Source organism: Chelonia mydas, chromosome 1 (assembly GCF_015237465.2).
Source record: "Chelonia mydas isolate rCheMyd1 chromosome 1, rCheMyd1.pri.v2, whole genome shotgun sequence".
Classification (NCBI taxonomy): domain Eukaryota; kingdom Metazoa; phylum Chordata; order Testudines; family Cheloniidae; genus Chelonia; species Chelonia mydas.
Genome location: NC_057849.1, coordinates 285,179,903 through 285,196,973, shown reverse-complemented (window position 1 = coordinate 285,196,973; position 17,071 = coordinate 285,179,903). Strand labels below are relative to the sequence as shown.

The following is a 17,071-nucleotide window of genomic DNA, read 5'->3' as shown; positions in this document are numbered from 1 at the left end:
GACAAAGCCTGAGTTAGCTGATCATTAGGCCACGCTTCAAAGGTCCATTAGCTTACTGAGGTTTGGCACAAGTTCTTTGGATAAGAGGTATCTTACTTCTCAAAGCTAGTGTGGTATTTCTCAGCTCCTCCAATTTATGGAGGATGTTGGGAATTAATCCAAGGAACATCTGCCTAATTCTAATTGCTGATAGTTGTTATGAACTTGTGGAATTAATTTTATGTTTACAATGTTTTAAGGGAGCCAAAGAGTTGTACAAAGGATACATGTGTTATAAAACCAGATATAAATAAATAAATGAGAGGTGGTGTCTGAGTCTTTTTAAAATGCAAGTTGATGAACTGCTGTGCTTAAAGGCCATCTGGTTCTCAGTATTATATTAGCCACTACTATTGAAAAAAAATATTAGTAACTAGTGTCGTTAAAATATTGAAATCTGTCTATTTATCAGTCAATAAATGGAATATTGTAGCTTCCTACTCCAGTTTCTATATATGGAAAATGGGGACTTTTACCTCCCAGATATGTTGTGAGGATCATACTATTTGAAACTTGGACTACGAAAAGCACTTTGTACTATCAGTTACAAGCATTTCTAGGTTATCTCAGATAATACTTAAGCTTATTTGTTTAAATATTATTATTTTTTGTTGTAGGGGTAGTCTGAGGTTCATGCTTTCTATGTGTTCTCCAATTCCATTTGCTTTTTATTATATATTTCCTTTTTGTTAACATATAGAGAGTAATGGACCAGAATGTTAACAGTCTCACTAGATCTTTACACCACATTTATCAGCATGGTATGTGAATGGCTTGTTGGGCCTCTGATTTTGCCAGCACAATTTTGCAATGAGTTTCAAATGCACTGGGAAAATGTTAAGTTCTTACTGACTTTATTAAAGGCCCACCCTTTTGGCCAGAACTCAATCTGAAAGATTTTAGAAAAATCACACACATTTGCCCACAGGTGCTGACTTCCTCCTTTGCCTGGGGGTACTCAACCCTCACTCAGCCTCAGACCCCACCCCAACTCCACCCCTTCCTCCAAGTCTCCACTCCCACCCTGCCTTTTCCTGCCCCGCCCCTTCCCACCCAGTTCTGTCCCCTCCCCGCTCCTCTCCCCTCCCCCAGCGCCTCCTGCATGCTGCGGAACAGCTGATCACGGCGGGTGGGAGGCACTGGGTGGGATGGCGAGGAGTTGATCAGCAGGGCTGCTGGCAGGTGCTGAGTGGCAGGGGGGAGCTGGCTGCTGCTGGGTGCTATGCACCTGCTAATTTTTTTCCGTGGGTGCTTCAGCCCTGGTTGTTTTTAAAACGTCAGACATATTGCAGCATTAATAGATTTCATGGTAATGATGCAGTCTCACTATGGTCTTGGTCCATCTGCAACATTCCCCTGTGGGTGTTCTAGGAGCTCTATCAATTTTGATCTCTCAGTTTTGCTTACATAAGCACATAAGCAAAACTTACTTACATAAGCAAAACTTACTTACATAAGCAAAACTTCCAGGATCAGTTCTTTACAGAATTTGACAGGATCTGATCACTCATGGCTTTCTGGGAGACCTATAATTCAGCTGTAACGTGTGTGTTCTTTGTTTTCCAAAACCTTGTTTTTTCTCTATGACAGAGGTTAGCTCATTTTCCATATTATTTATCTGCCAATTGCTCGGAGTCACAATGTCATCTACGGTGGGAGAAAGTTGTACTGTGTGGCGGATTGTTGTCTCATGGTTATCAACTTTCAAGCGAGGCTTCCTACTGCTCCACTGATATAATCAATTAATATTGGAGCTTGGCACCTCTCCCAGCCTTGATCAATACAGTATATACTCTGTCCACTTTAGGGAAGTAAATTCAGGATACTGTTTCTGGCTTATAAATTACAGCATTCCTTTCTTGATTTCAGTATGGTGCCCTTCTCCCCCCAAAGTTGTGTTCGTGTTTCTTTTACTTCTGGTCAGACTTCCTCTGTAACAGGGACAGTTTAACTTTCTGTACCAGTTTTAATTCGCGGCTACTGGATAGAGCTCTCTTTCATTGATTCTTCACTGTATGATCACACTAGGGGACATAAACAGCCATGCAGATAAAATGTGAAGAGAAGGTCTGAAGGTTGCACAAGGATAATAAACAGTACCCAAAAGAAAAAAATGTCTACATTCTACAAACATGTTGTATTTTACTTCAAAAGTTATCAAAGCCACCCTCTATTCTAATATAGAGATCTGAACTGTACATTCCTTTGTATCAAAATTAGATGTATTAGAGTCTAGTGATATTATGAAGTGAATGTGGAGCTAAAAGTATACTCCATAAAAAAGAGCCCTTGATTCCTCCATTGTATATTTAAATGTGAAGGAAGCAAAGGCTAGTTTGGAACGACCCCCTAACTCACTTGTGGCTTTGCCACTCATTGTGGACATCCCAAACTTCTGTCAATAAAACCTTTATTTCACACTATTATGTATTCCATATATATATTCTCTCTCTCTCTTTTACACATACACACACGATCAAGGAAGGCATATGAACTCTAAAAATATAAAAAAGAAAAGGCATCCGATGAAGTGAGCTGTAGCTCACGAAAGCTTATGCTCAAATAAATTGGTTAGTCTCTAAGGTGCCACAAGTCCTCCTTTTCTTTTTGCGGATACAGACTAACAAGGCTGCTACTCTGAAACCTGCCTAAAAATATAGTTACCGTCTTTGATTCCACCAAAAGTAAAAGGAAGTAGCAGATTCTCTTTTGGAAAAAACTGGCTAACTTTGCCTCTCCAGCAAGAAATACATATTAGGTCACTTTTTCTTCATATTGGAAAGGCTGATACATAATAAATTATTGAATAAACAGTAAATATACTTTGGTATACAGATCTGCTCAGCAGAGTGAACGTACTATTCATTCCCTTGCTATTATCAGGCCCCATATAATCATTATATAGAAACTGAACTGGAGATTTTTATAAATGTTCCATTAATGTCTTTAAAAAAGTTTGTAGAGGATGCCTTAGAGGAACAACTTAATTACCTAAAACTCCACAATGGAAAAAAGAGAGAAAAACTGCCAACTGAAGGAAGACTCAAGCAGGTACGTGATTAACAAAATCCAGAAGTCTCCAGGAGACCACCACATTACTCCAACCTTGAACAAATAAAGCAGAACCTCTGCTGGCTGTTATTACCATTTATACATTTCTATCTATCGTATTAGGGAGACAGAATTTCAGAATTTCTTACAACAGATTCACTTTCTCTGACAAATTCAGGAGGATTTTCTCCTTCGAAAAAGTCCAGGAAATGTCTATTATTTGTATTTCTAAAGTCATCACATTAGTATATAAGCAAATATATTCATTAAGATTGACACTGACTTGTTTCCCTCCCTAGGTTTGGCAGCTGGCCAAGCCTCCGGGTAGGAGCTGAGCAAGGGGGATGTCACCGCTTCTGGGGAGCTTCACAGGTAAGTGCCACCCAGAGATTGCCTCACCCTGTCCTGGGCCCCAACCCCCTGCCCCCTCCCACACCCAAACTCTGCTGCTGGGGGTGGGGGAGCCTGGTAGGGAGCCTGCCAACCCCAACAACCTCCTCCCTAGCACCAGCAGGGGTCCTGGGCTGTGCGCTGCCACCTGCCCCCCTGAGCACCAGGTCCACCCTCCCCTAACACCCACAGTGTCCCCGGGCAGCTCCCCCCAAGTTTTAGTTGTGGGTATTTTTAGTAAAGGTCATGGACAGGACACGGGCCAGGAATTTTTGTTTACTGCCCATGACTTTTACTAAAAATACCCGTGACTAAAATGTAGTCCTAATAATGATCTTGTTTATGAAACAATCAAGGGGTTTCTTTTTTCATTTTCTATAACAGATAAAATTGCTTTTTTGGCTTTTTGTGCAATGATACCAACACAATAAATTTTAGGGGAAAATCATGTTTTATTTCATGTTAAATTCTTGAAAGAAAACTGATGAGTTTTCAGTGTTGTAGGGAGCTCTGCAGCTATTTCAAAAACTATTTCAAAAGCCTCCAGTCAAACCACTGACATACATAGTGAGTAGGGAAGCCAACAAACATGACAATTTCAGTATGTCATCAAAAACGACAATCAGAATACGTCTTTGCAAATATAATGAGAACAGCAGGTATAGAGACACTTACTAGAAGGTCAGCTGCATTTCACAGGTCAAAAAATCTGTTTCTCGTAGGAAATCACTCAAAACACACAGTATCACTGATTGCTTAGGTGAACACTAATGGATCTCTAAGTGCTAAAAATTTCTCCAGTTGCTGGCAAGTGTGAGAATTTTAAGCTGATAAAATGCAGTGTAGAAGGAAAGAGAAAAATATGCTTGTCTGCTCACAAGAAAAGGTCAGTGACATCTGTAATCTGACCAAGGTGATGCCATTTGACTTCCTAGTCTCATACTTACAACCATAAATCATTTCCCACATGTGACGCTTCCAGGGATACCCAAGGTTGAGAGACACCTCGCTACCACCTGCCCTTAGCATGAGGAAGCCTTGTCCATGCCTGCCGTGGGTCAGCTCCCTGACTCCACTGGCTACAGGCAACACAAACGTTCCCGTCTAGGTCTGCGGAGGCCCTGTTCTCGCTCTCTCTACGGCAGTGGTATGGAATTACATTTTCGAGGGGGGGTGGGGTGCAGTATAAGGCAATGTCCAAATCTTGGAGGGCTCTCTAGTGGAAGCACGTCAATTCTTCACCTAGGTGGCAGGGACTGGCAACCTATGGCACATGTACCAAAGATGGTACACTGTCATGCAGGCTGCTAGCCCAATCAGGGGCACATTTTGGGATGCACTTCAGTTTATTTTCCCTCTGTTTTCTGTCATGCCATGTACAGGTAAAGTCTGTGTATCCAATTTTAAATTGACCCAAAATCCTGATTATTCAAATGAGCAGTGTGTCCCTCATGCTCACATGGGAAAACAGGATTTTTGGTTCCGAGGGTGGACAGAGAAAAGGGAGTAGCTTCAGGAGACGGGAGCCTCCTTAGTACTGCTTGAGTTGGGGGAGCTGCAAGGAAGTGGAGGGCAGTGGGGGAGGCCTGGGGAGCAAGGGATGGCTGCCCCCAGAGCCCCCTGGCTCCCCCTGCCTTTGCTCTACTCCAGCTCCCAGCTAGGGACACTGCTGTAAGGATGGCCTTGCCACCTGGCTCTGACCAAGGATGGTACTGTTACTCAGCTCCATCCCAGGCTGCTGGTAGCTCCGGCTCCTGCGCTCCCCTGACTGGTCCTGGCTGCAGCATCCCTGTCCTGCCTCTAAGTACAACCCCCTCCCCTGCCGTGGCTGGCATTTGCCAGTTTGGAGGATGTTCTGCAGCTGTGGAGGGAAAGGGCTGGAGCCACTGGGAGCTTGGGGTAAGCTGGTAAGTTGGGGTAGCAGAGCTGTTCTTACAGCAGAGCCCCCAGCAGGAAGCAGGGCAAAACAGCTGAAGCCTAGTGGGACAAACAGAAGAACACTTGTGGCCAGGATCTGGCCCACAGGCTGCTAATTGAAGAACACTGCTCTGCAGGTTAGCAATAGGCACCTCCGACCATCTCCTTGGAATGTCCAGCCCCTCTCCCACTGGACACTGGCAGTATTCACAGATTCACTGCCTCCAAAGAAGCAGTGCACCCCAGTTTACCAGTTACACCTCAGATCACCACTCCACTTAACACAGAGAATTTAGATATGTTTATAGTGAAATCAAGTAAAAATTTATTTAACAGAGTACATAAATTCAGCAAGTAGTAGTACTGGAAACAAATGATTACATATAAAATAAACCCATAACATGTATTCTAGAACCTAGACTTACTTAAATTAGATACTTTCCTGTTTTATAGAGCAATGCTCACTCTAAGTCCTTTCATCATTTTACAGCCAGGGTTGGTGTGACCCTCCATTTGTAAGACAAACTGTCTGTTAGCTTGTCTCCTCAGTGAAGGATACTGTATGTTTCCTTGCATTACTTGATATACAAAACTAATCCGTTGATCTTAGTTATAAACAAGACACCACCCTGCTGATTGTCTTTTCCTGTAGTTTTTCTCTCTTGTAGATTTCACAATCTTATCCTTGGTACCTGGCTTGGTACGCCAACAGGCATCCATTGTAAGACATACAATGCACAACACACACAAGACCAAACAGAGAAGTGTCTGTTTTCTCCTGTCTGAAAGGAACACATCCGAGGTATGACACCTTCTATACTCTAAGAACTCCCATACCTTAAGAACACAATTTTCAGTATAGATACATAACTCCTTAAATATTATCTGTATATACATTTTGCAGTGATTATGATGACCAGTGTTCTACTGGCTCTTGGTAAGGACCTTACATGCCACCCTTTAGTGAACTATTATGTATATTTCCGATCCAGAGGATTCCTGTAAGACTATGAACCCCCTGTGCCATCTGCCAGTTGGCACCAAGAGGTGATTGGGTCACACCAAGTTCTTGTATGCTCTAAATTTTTCCTTCCCCGATAAGGCCTATGGAACAGGTAAGTTCTGATATTGTGACTTGTTTCTGAAGGAAGAACTTTCTCTCAATCTGCATGAGCATGGATAGCCAATGAAGAATATCTAATACTTTTATAAAGAATAAAATATTAGCCAGGCTAATACTGTATCAGTGAATGTGGCTTGTCGAACACACCAGATACCTGAACGCTTGTAAAGTCTGAAATAAACAGAAGCCAAAAGTAAAGCAGGCTTGTTTTGATAAAGATTAAAAGGATGTGCTGGGACCTTTCGCAAATCTAAAAAAAGCTGCTACTGCACAACCTAGCTGAAGAAAATCCAAACTTTGTCCATTGTGGCAATTGCCAGGAGCACAACAGGGTCATCTCATTTACATAAAATGAATCAGATTGTACTTGCTCTCATCTTCTGCACACTTGTTCCTCCTTCTGCTCTACGAAGGTAACTCCTGATCTCACCATGGGTGCAGAAGACCTTGTATTCAGTGGACCGGATGTCATTCTGGCACAGAAAGGCAGTTGGGAGCAAGATTTGACAAAGCCCAATACCCCCTGCACATCATGGAGCCAGGCTCTGCAGGAACACAGGATTTTTTTGGGAAGTAGGACAGTAGTGAGTTAAGGAGGACAGCATGGAACTGCTGCTGAGTAGATCAGGCAGTGCAGAAGCTACTGCAGCTACATTACCGCTCCGTAGCCTAAAGCAAAGGAGATTTCTCCTGCCCAGGAAGGGTCCCCACTGCGCAGCCCAATTACTCGGGCTGAGTGCTGTGTACAGGATTTCACTCAGAGGAGAGAAAGCAATATGGTTATAATTCCCATCTCTACAGTAAAGCCGCAAATAATTACAACACCTGCCAAAAATTACAGTTTGCAAAAAGTTCTCCCCAGTATTTTGGTGAACATTTCAAGCACTGAAACGTCAAATTACGAACAATCTGCCATGCTAAACACATTTGGCTTAATAGGTTTTCAAAGAAATACAATGCTTATTTTACAATGATTATTTTGCTCCTCTGTGCTACTCAAACAGATAAGGAGACATACATTATTATTCAGGAAAGCACTTCAGAACTTGCTTGAGTCCATCCCTTTCCAGACACCATTTAAGCACATGCTTAACTTTAGGTATGTGCTTAAATCCTATTGACTTCATTGGGCCTCTTTTGCCCACTCTTGCAATTTTATCACTACTCGCCAATATTTGGTGTTTTTCTTAATTCCCATCTCCTGCAGAAATGAGAGAGAATGAGAAACTCAGCTTTCAGTCAAAAAAAGTAGATTTCTAGTCCTCCTGCTTGCAGAGGAAAGCTGGACAATGAACACTAAAAGATCAAACATCAGGAGCAAATAAGAAAAAAACCAAAAATGTATTATTTGTAAAGTCTCATGGTTTTGGGGGGCTGAGTTGTGATTTTTGAAAATGTGGGGCTGGCAGCACTGCTTTATGAAGGTGCTGGAGTGCTGATCTGAATAGGGATCATTACCTGAATTAGGGCCAGAGTCCCTGCCCAAAGGATGTTGCAATGTAGTACACAGACAGATTACAATTCAGCTGTATAATACATCAGGTGCCAGTCTGAATTTGAATTATGCAGGCATCTTGCTGTGATGAGAGGAAATAATCTGTCTCTCACTCTGTAACCTGTCAGTGCCAACACCACCTCCATACTCAGGATTAATTTTACCACAGAAAAGAAACTGCAGAGCTAACCAGTGATTCAAATAAATACACACACACACAGTATGAATTCTAAGTTTTAAAATGCAATTTGGGTATAATACTACTACACATCACTTTAATTAACTATCATTACTTTCAGAAATTCGATAAATCCCAATGAAAGAATCAGTCATTTGTTTTTGGGTCATGCAAAGACATGATAAAATTGACAAATACCCTCATCATATGAATAATGCATCCACTGTGTATCTAAAACAAGCTCTGTTCCAAAAAGATGTTTAATCCATTCCCTGCTTTTGGGGATAAAATGGAATTAAACACAGGGCATTTATTTCATGAAATGCCTGGTTTGGGCTGCAGGTTTGTCATGGTGATAAAAATGTCATGGATACAGTGACTTTACAGTTTGTCCACAACTTTTCCTTGTGTCTGGGATTTCACAGGCTGCAGAGGTGTAAGGGTCACGTGAGCCATAGGCTGACCATGTTTGCTGTCACAAAAGCTCAGGGCAGGTGATCCAGCAGCACCTGGGCCAGGAAAGGAGTGGGGCATCATGGGAGAAAGCCCACATGCATGCTGTGTGAGAGCCAATGGGCTGGAGCTGGGAGCTGGGCCAGACCTTTGAGACAGGCGCTGCCGCTGCAGGGAAAGTGAGGAGTTGGTTTGTTCTGCGCCTCCACCTCCCCTCAGGGCCTATCATCATTCATGGGCAGGACCAGATCCCCAAAGGACATCCCACCCTAACAGCAGGACTGGACTTTACCCCCTCCATCATGTGGCCCCATCGCTTTCAATAGCGTTCCTGTGACTTTACATTCCATTTCTCCTTAAACCTGTGACTTTTACTAAGTTTACCTTGACTGTTCTGTGATTTTTGATCAAAGATGCCATGACAAATCTCCAGTCCAACTTATAGAATCCTAGAAATATAGGGCTGGAAGAGACCACAAGAGGTTATCAAGTCCAGTCTCCTATGCTGAGGAAGGACCATGTATACAGAGATCATCCCTGCCAGGTGTTCTTAAAAACTTCCAGTGATGGGGCTTCCACAACTCCCCTTGGAAGTCTATCCCAGAGCTTAACTACCCTTATAGTTAGAAAGTTTTTCCTAATATCTAACCAAAATCTCTCTGGCTGTAGGTTAAGCACATTAGTTCTTGTCCTACTGCAAGTGAACATGGAGAATAATTGATCCTCATCCTCTTTATAAAAGCCCTTGACTTATTTGAAGACTGGTATCAGGTACCCCCTTAGTCTTCTTTTCTCAAGACTAAACAAGCTATTTTTTTAAACCTTCGCTCATACGTCACATTTTCTAAACATTTCATCGTTTTTGTTGCTCTTCACAGAACTCTCTCCAATTTGCACATATCTTTCCTAAAGTCTGCTGCCCAAAATTGGACACAGTACTCCAGCTGAGTCCTCACCAGTGCCAAGTACAATAGGACAATTACTTTCCGTGTCTGACAACACCCCTGTTAATACACCCCAGAATGATATTAGCCTTTTCTTAACTAGAATCGCTGTTGACCCATATTCAATTTGTGATCACAATAACCCACACGTTCTTTTCAGCAATATTATATCTACCCAGTTATTTCCCATTTTGTAGCTGTGGATTTGATTTTTCCTTGCTAAGAAAATAAAAAGACAGAGAATGTCATGTGAAACTGCTTCAGAAGTCTTACTAAAATCAAGATATATCATGTTTATTGTTCCCCGCTCCACTAGGCCACTACCCTGTCAAAGAAGAAAAGTACGTTGGTTTGACATGATTTGCTCTTGACAAAACTATGTTGGCTATTCCTTATAACCCTATTATCCTCTAAATCTTAAAACTGATTGTTTAATAACTTATTCCAGTATCTTTCTAGGCATTGAAGTTAGGTTGATTGTTGCAACAATTCTTAGCTTGGCTACCAATTCAAACTTGAGACATACATTACACCCCAGTAGGGTTACACCTTTTGTTTGTGCCTCCTGTCAGCTTTTGTCTTAAGAGCCAAGGGCATCTCTCGAATAAGGCAGAAATGGTCAATTCACCTTCAGATTTGAACAAATTCTCTCTTATACACAGAGACAGAAGCCGAAGAAAAATTTAAGGGACTTCCTCTACCGAAGATTCTTGAAGACTATTTTCCCAATGGATAGGCAGATGGAGAAGAGTACTCTGTTCAAAAGATGAGGACCTCCTTTTTCCAGGTTTTTTAATTGCTCAATGTGATGGGGTGTACCCCCATAGTGGTACTAAGAGGGCTGAATTAGGCCAGGTTGGCCCAATCAGCCAATTAAGCCACAAGCGAGGAAGATAATCTGCATGGGGAGCTAATTGCGAGGAAGCTCACCTGTGAAGGAAGAGGAAGTAGGCAGAGTCAGTATAAACCCAGGAATCTGGCAGCAGCAAAGACTTCCCAGAGGAATTTTGCAGTCAGCCTCCATTTAGTACAGAGGAAAGGAGGGAACCAAGGGAAATAGTAGGACCCTGGGGGCCTAGCCCTGTGGGAAGGGCATACACTGAAGAAAGCAGGGTGGGAAGAGAGCCTGTGGGATACATAGTAGGAAGCAGCCCAGGGAGTAAGCAGCAAGGTTGTGGACTAAACAGAGCTTGGCTGCATGTTCTAGGGATCCTGGGTTGGAACCTGAGTAGAGGGTGGGCCTGGGTTCCCCTACGTGCCCCTGGGGAAGTAGCACTGGTGGGGCAGTGAACCGGAAGATTGCCTGGGTCACTGGAGGAGTGACAGGGTCAGGGCACTGGGTGTGAGAACTGCCGGAGGCCCCTTGAACAGAAGAGACTTTGAAAGATTACACCCTTGAAGTGGGGAATGCTGAGTGACCTGGGTGGAGGGCTAAGTGACAAAGAGGCAGCAGCAGCTCCTGGAGTGAGAGAGGAGCTGTGGACCAAGAGAGACAGAGAGAGACAGTGTGCAACAGAAGTGGTGTCGACATCATGGAGCTAATCCTCAGAACAGCCAGGAGCAGGCGCTACTGCAGCAGTAAGTAGAGCACCCCTGTCACACTCATCAACCAGAGATGGTGTAAATGCTACTCACATTCAAGGCTGAAACTGGAAGAATCTGTGCCAAGCACAAGACTTTTAGACACTGGTTCTTCTCATTTCTTCCACAAGGATTATATTGGGAACACAGAACACAGCCTTATAAGTGTGCGTTCTTCTCCCAAATAAAGTAGGCATATTGAATGCAAGTCTGCGATGGACATGTGGCACAAACTGTTTCATACGTAACTTTAAACTTCAATAATTCTCTCCTCCTCTCTCAATTTCAATTAAAAAAATTCCAAAAGAATACAATATAATAAATAGATACTTAATAAGTTGAGTTTTATTGCCTCATAATGTAAAATACTACTCAGTTATGGTACCAGCAGAGATCTGTATTCACCTCAGGAAGCACTGAATCTTGATTTTTATTGGACTGGAAAAACTAGTATGGGACCATGTAATTAAAGATTGCATAATAATACACACAGAATAAAGGCAGCACAGGAAATCTTTATTCTGGAGCTTTCTAACTTTTGAGAATTTGACTTTCATTAAATGTAAGGGGGCAGAAGGGAGTTGTTTGCCTATGTTTTTTTAGATAGAAAAAAAACAATTCTGTTATGCCCAACTGCAATGCTTTCCTCCATCACTATATCATCAGGGTTTGAACCTTGGACCTTCAGCACTGCAGCACAGACCACAGAGACAGTGTGACTAAGACCAGGTTTATACTACAGACCTATATCGGTAGAACTACATTGCTCAGGGGTGTGAACAATCCACACCCCCTGAACAACACAGTTATACCGCCCTAACCCCCTGTGTAGACAGAGCTATGTCGACAGCAGAGCTTCTCCCATTGGCATAGCTACGGCCTTTCAGGGAGGTGGATTAACTAAGCCAATGAAAGAAGATCTCCTTTTGGCGTAGGAGCATCTTCACTAAAGCGCTACAGCGGCGCAGCTGCATTGATGCTGTGTTTTAAGTGTAGACCTGCCCTAAGTGGCACTCGGTCTGTCATATTACAGCTCTGAGTTCCATTCCCAGCTTGTGTAACCTCTTAGTGGAATATCAGGCCTTGCTCAATAATAAAGGCTGTGAAGTCACAGATTTAGAAACACTAGGCAGTAGAACTGAGACTTGAATTTCTGGTATCTGGTATCTAGTACTGTGCATCTTCTATGAGGTCAAATGGTATTGTGGTTGGGAGAGGGGGTGGCCACATCACTTATTTTGCCTGTGTCTCATCAGAGGAGGTTCAGCTTTGCGTGGCATGCTGGAGTGAGATACCAGCATCGTGTATGCACATGCTGATGTAATGTTGAACAAGTTTAGCAGTTAGCCTGAAGCAAGCTCGGCTGAACAAAAGACTAATGGGAAATGTCAGCTTCTAAAACCTTATAACTTGGCCCATTTACTATTATTATTTAACACTTATATTGCAGTAGCGCCTAGGGGGTCAACCCAATTGAGGCCTCATCGTGCTAGGGCTGTACAAACACATAGAAAATCACAGTCCCTGCCCCACAGAGTCTACAATCTAAAAGAAAAGACATGATCAATGGGGGAGATAGACAAGAGATGGGGATGGTATAATATGGGACATATACAATTCTTAGCCAATCAGAAGCAGTGATCACAACACGCCACCTACCTAGACAGTCTGAATAGATTTTTCAAGAGGACAACAAAAAGCACTTCCTTGACCCGAATGTTAAAGTGCCCCATACAAACCAAGGGGGCATTATAGTACTTGAAAAAAGCCGTCAGGTTTTTTTTTTATTACTTTTTTATAATGAAAATGTGAGGCAACCTAAATATAGAGCATCACTAGAGCGCTCCATATAATAAACCATAAACCGCTTGGTAAAACTAACAAATGATTTGGCTTCTCTAACTTGTAACGTATTGTTGTGAAAATGGGGTAAGGACAATTAAAATTTAAACTAGCTGGTCTACCTGGGATGCTCTGTCTCCTCACAGCCAATGCTCCTTCAGGTGGTTTTGTCTGGTTTGCAGATTTAGTATAGGGACTCTCATCTGAAAACAAACAAAATAAACAAACAGTGAAGGTTTCAGTTTCAAATACATTGTAAGTGATGTATTTCAACATAATTTCTGATTTAACTAGCAATTTACTTCTCTCCCACAAAAAGGAACAATTTGATTACATACCAGGAACACTATTAGTCCTACAGGATTGTCATAAGGCAGCCCCACCCTTGTAAGGAAGGCTGAGCACCCTTGTAAGGAAGCCTGTGGCATAACAGTTTCCTTCCTTCTTAGACCCCAGAAATAGTCCAAAGGATCTTCCCAAGTATAAATATAGCCCTTGTGGGGTTCATTTAATACAAAAGTCCCATCCATATAAATCATAACAAAACAAGTCCCATAAATGAGAATTCCTCCAGCATAGTCCAAACAGTATATATACACTATGCAACATACAAGCCCTGCAGTTCCTCACCAAGCCCTGTGAGCATAGTTATTCCACCTCCCCAAGAGGCTGTAGCTATGTCAATGGGAGAAGCTCTCCTGTCAGCCTAGCACTGTCTACACTGGGGGGGGAGAAGAGGGTATAACTATGTTATTTGGGGTGTGGACTTTTCATGCCCCTGAGCAGTGTAGTTACACTGATATAGGTCTGTAGTGTAGACCTGGCCTAAGTGGGATTAAGGGTGATGCTCCTCTTGATCAACCTTGATCCTTCTGAGAGTCACTGGGTTTGGCTAGCAGGGCAGATGGGCCATCCATTAAAGGCAGAAGCAGGTAGAAATGAGTTAATTCCTGCTCCCCCATAGCAGCCTTCTCAATGGGGAGGGGAAAAACAGTTTATGGTGCACCTTTAAATAGAAATTACCACCAGAGAAAGACTTCAATAGCAACTGTATGTGTTAATTAGGCACTAGTATTGATAGTGTTTACTTCACTTCCTCAATCAAAAGAAAAAATAAAAGGGAATTAGAGCCTACTTTGTGGGTTCTTTAATCTGGTTCTCGACCAGCTCTTTATGCATTATCAAATATTTCTATTTGCATACTTTTTTCTCTTTAAATTGGGAAGGACCCATTAGTCTTTAGAATATGCATACAGCCATGCGTAAATACAGATCAATAGCTAAAGGAATCTAAGCCTAAGTTATCTAGTGACATCTTGAGATGCAACAAAAATCAGTAGATGAATAATATAAACATATTTTTGGCTATCAATTTTTCTTTCTAACGGACCCTCTTGAGATTTTTTTCTCTCTTTACTGATTACTGTATTTGTGACATGTAAAATCTCAGACTACATTAGAAAATTATATCGGAGGGTAAACCATTCATTTTTATTCAAATAAGATAAGGGTTTGGTCAGCATAATTTAAAACCAGGTCTCAGATAAAAGACGCTACAAAGAACAGTTCATTTTTTTCAAACTACAGATCTTCTACAACAAATTCCACTTAGTAAGGCAGATTCAAAAAACAAGCTTCTGAACATTAGCAACAAGGTAAAAGGCTGTTGTACAGCCATGCTCCTGGAAGGGAATGGAGCGAATAATTAAAAGCATCTCAGTGCATCAGGTCTGCAAGATATCATTGCTTCTACTACAGTAAGATTAACTCCCATTGCCAAAGAACTATACAGTCATAATGAGAAAAATAACACAGCCCTTGCTACGCTGTATCCTAGCGTGAAGCCAAAGACCATAACAAACAGGCTATAGAGAGAAACAGACAGGATACTGAAATGGATTTAAGTCATGCCTACGTTAAGACAAAGGTGGACTTTGGAGGAAGCACCATCTATCCTTTCACCTTAAAAAAAAAAAACAGTTTTGGTAAAGCTAATATTATTGTATGAGGGGATACAGTCCTCTTGGATTTTGAAAAACATGTCCGGAGAGAGAAGTTAGTGCTTGTGAAAGAAGCTGAATTGATCTTTCTCATCCACAGAAAAGGCAACGCACAGCTACAGGCAGTACAAGGTTCCCCACGCTACCCCAACAGGGGGAAGTTTAGATACCCCATCCATGCAATCTTTAGCTCTTTCTTATTGGAAGATGCCAACTGTGATGGTAACTATTGTGGCAGTGAAACTTTTCTATTAAGAAATGAACAGAGATCATTAATGTAGTTTCACATAATCTGATGAACAATGACGACGTCTGGTTACTACCAATATCTGAACAGGGGGCTTATAGACAAAAAATATCCATTGAACAAACCAGTCCTGTCCTAGTGCTCTTTGTTAAAATATTCAATTGAAATTAATGACTTTAGGCAGACTGGAGAGAAGACAAAGGGAAGAGGAATTCTCACAAGTAGACATTCACGCCCTATTTCTAAAGAGATAAGTAAATCAACTAACATTTCCTGTGAGAACAAGATTTTCCCAGTACCTCACTGCATTTTAGGGGGTCCTGGTCTCAAAGTGAAGTTTACAAGGCTCGCAGGTGCCCAGGTAGATTTGAGTAGGTACTTTGTGTTGCCAGACCCCTCAGAGAAGCAGTGCAGATGGTTGCACTATGAAGATCAGAGAAGAGAAGAGGGGCCAGTTAATCAAAGTTTCCTGGAGCCAGTGGCTCATATGGCTGATAAGGCACATCAGTTTCATAGCCAACGGTACACACGAGGGAGTGTTGGGGCCAGCATCACATCCAACTGCTTTGACTTTCCTAACTGAAAGGAGCAGGTACCCATTTTGCAGCAGGGTAAACTGGAGGTGGCCTTTCAGTGTGAGACTGAGTGAAACTTGAACCTTCAGGATTGCAGTTGAGCACCTTAACGACTCAGCCACTGCACCTCTAGCCAACACCCCAAAAATGTAAAGGGTAAAAAGCTACAGATAATCTCCATACCCTTTAACTAAAGATTAGGTGAAAGGGTGATGGATTTCAAGGCTTGTTATATGGAGAGGAGTTATGTGGCATAGCAGAGGGGCATTCCATTATTCAGATTAGATTATAGTCAGGAGTATAAATATCATTTAGATAAAATCCTGAATGTAAATATATACTGATTATTTAACATTCATAGGGAGATATTCCTACCCTTTAATTAATTTCTGTTACACTAAACTAAGTGTTTTGTTACTGAGGAGCAAAAACATTTATCTGCAGCACTTTCATATACACAACTTCAAATTTTGCCTCTTATATTCACTAGCTCTTTCCCATTTCTAGAGAGATCATACTGCAGGTGTTCATTTTTACTACGGTGGAAATAGCATTGCTATGTAGATGCAGTCCTTGACCTGCATTCATTGCATCAACGGATTTTTTTAAAAAATTTCCTCTGGCTGAGAGATTAGACAGTCTGTGGTAAACAAACAATTTTTAGTAAGTCACTATGTTGTACTGCGGTAATTGCTATGCTAGCAGATTCCTTAACTTAATGACTACAGGAAAAGCTTTTCATGTTAACTATCAGGTTTCAATTTCCATGGCTATGAAGACAGACAAATTGCATATTTCTTGTAGTTGTTTGTACACAATACTGAGCAAGTTACCAGAACATTTTCATTTACATCTTTCCTGACCAGAATGCAAAACTAATCTTTGAGGAAAAAGTCTCACAGATTACTGACATATGAACTTCTTAAACTGGTAAGCGGAATAGCCTTCATTCTTTTACCTGTCCTTTCTAAAATTATTGCTGCAAATAGTAAAATTTAGTGATTACATATACATCACATTACACCTTCAAAGCCCAATACATACATACACTAATTAATTAGCACTATCACTATCACCACTGAAATCTTTACAAATGACTTATTTTGTACATAACTAACATTAGTGAGATCCTCCTGGTTCCCTGTGCACTGGAGGGCAAAGACCACAATATCTAGTTGCAAAGATTATAGTGACCACCACCACCGCTGCATACTGTGTAGGCAACTGGTGCAATGT

General features: G+C 41.8%; 1 protein-coding gene across 13 annotated transcripts in view; it reads right to left on the bottom strand.

Annotated features, from left to right (window-relative positions):
• The window catches only part of GRIP1 (glutamate receptor interacting protein 1), a 546,608-nt gene that overhangs the window by 155,825 nt on the left and 373,712 nt on the right, over positions 1–17,071 (bottom strand). For all 13 annotated transcript variants that reach the window (XM_043548244.1, XM_043548269.1, XM_043548251.1 and 10 more), the window contains exon 2: positions 13,136–13,216. In XM_043548244.1, coding sequence (XP_043404179.1) covers positions 13,136–13,216 — 81 coding nt within the window. The remainder of the gene's footprint in view (positions 1–13,135; positions 13,217–17,071) is intronic.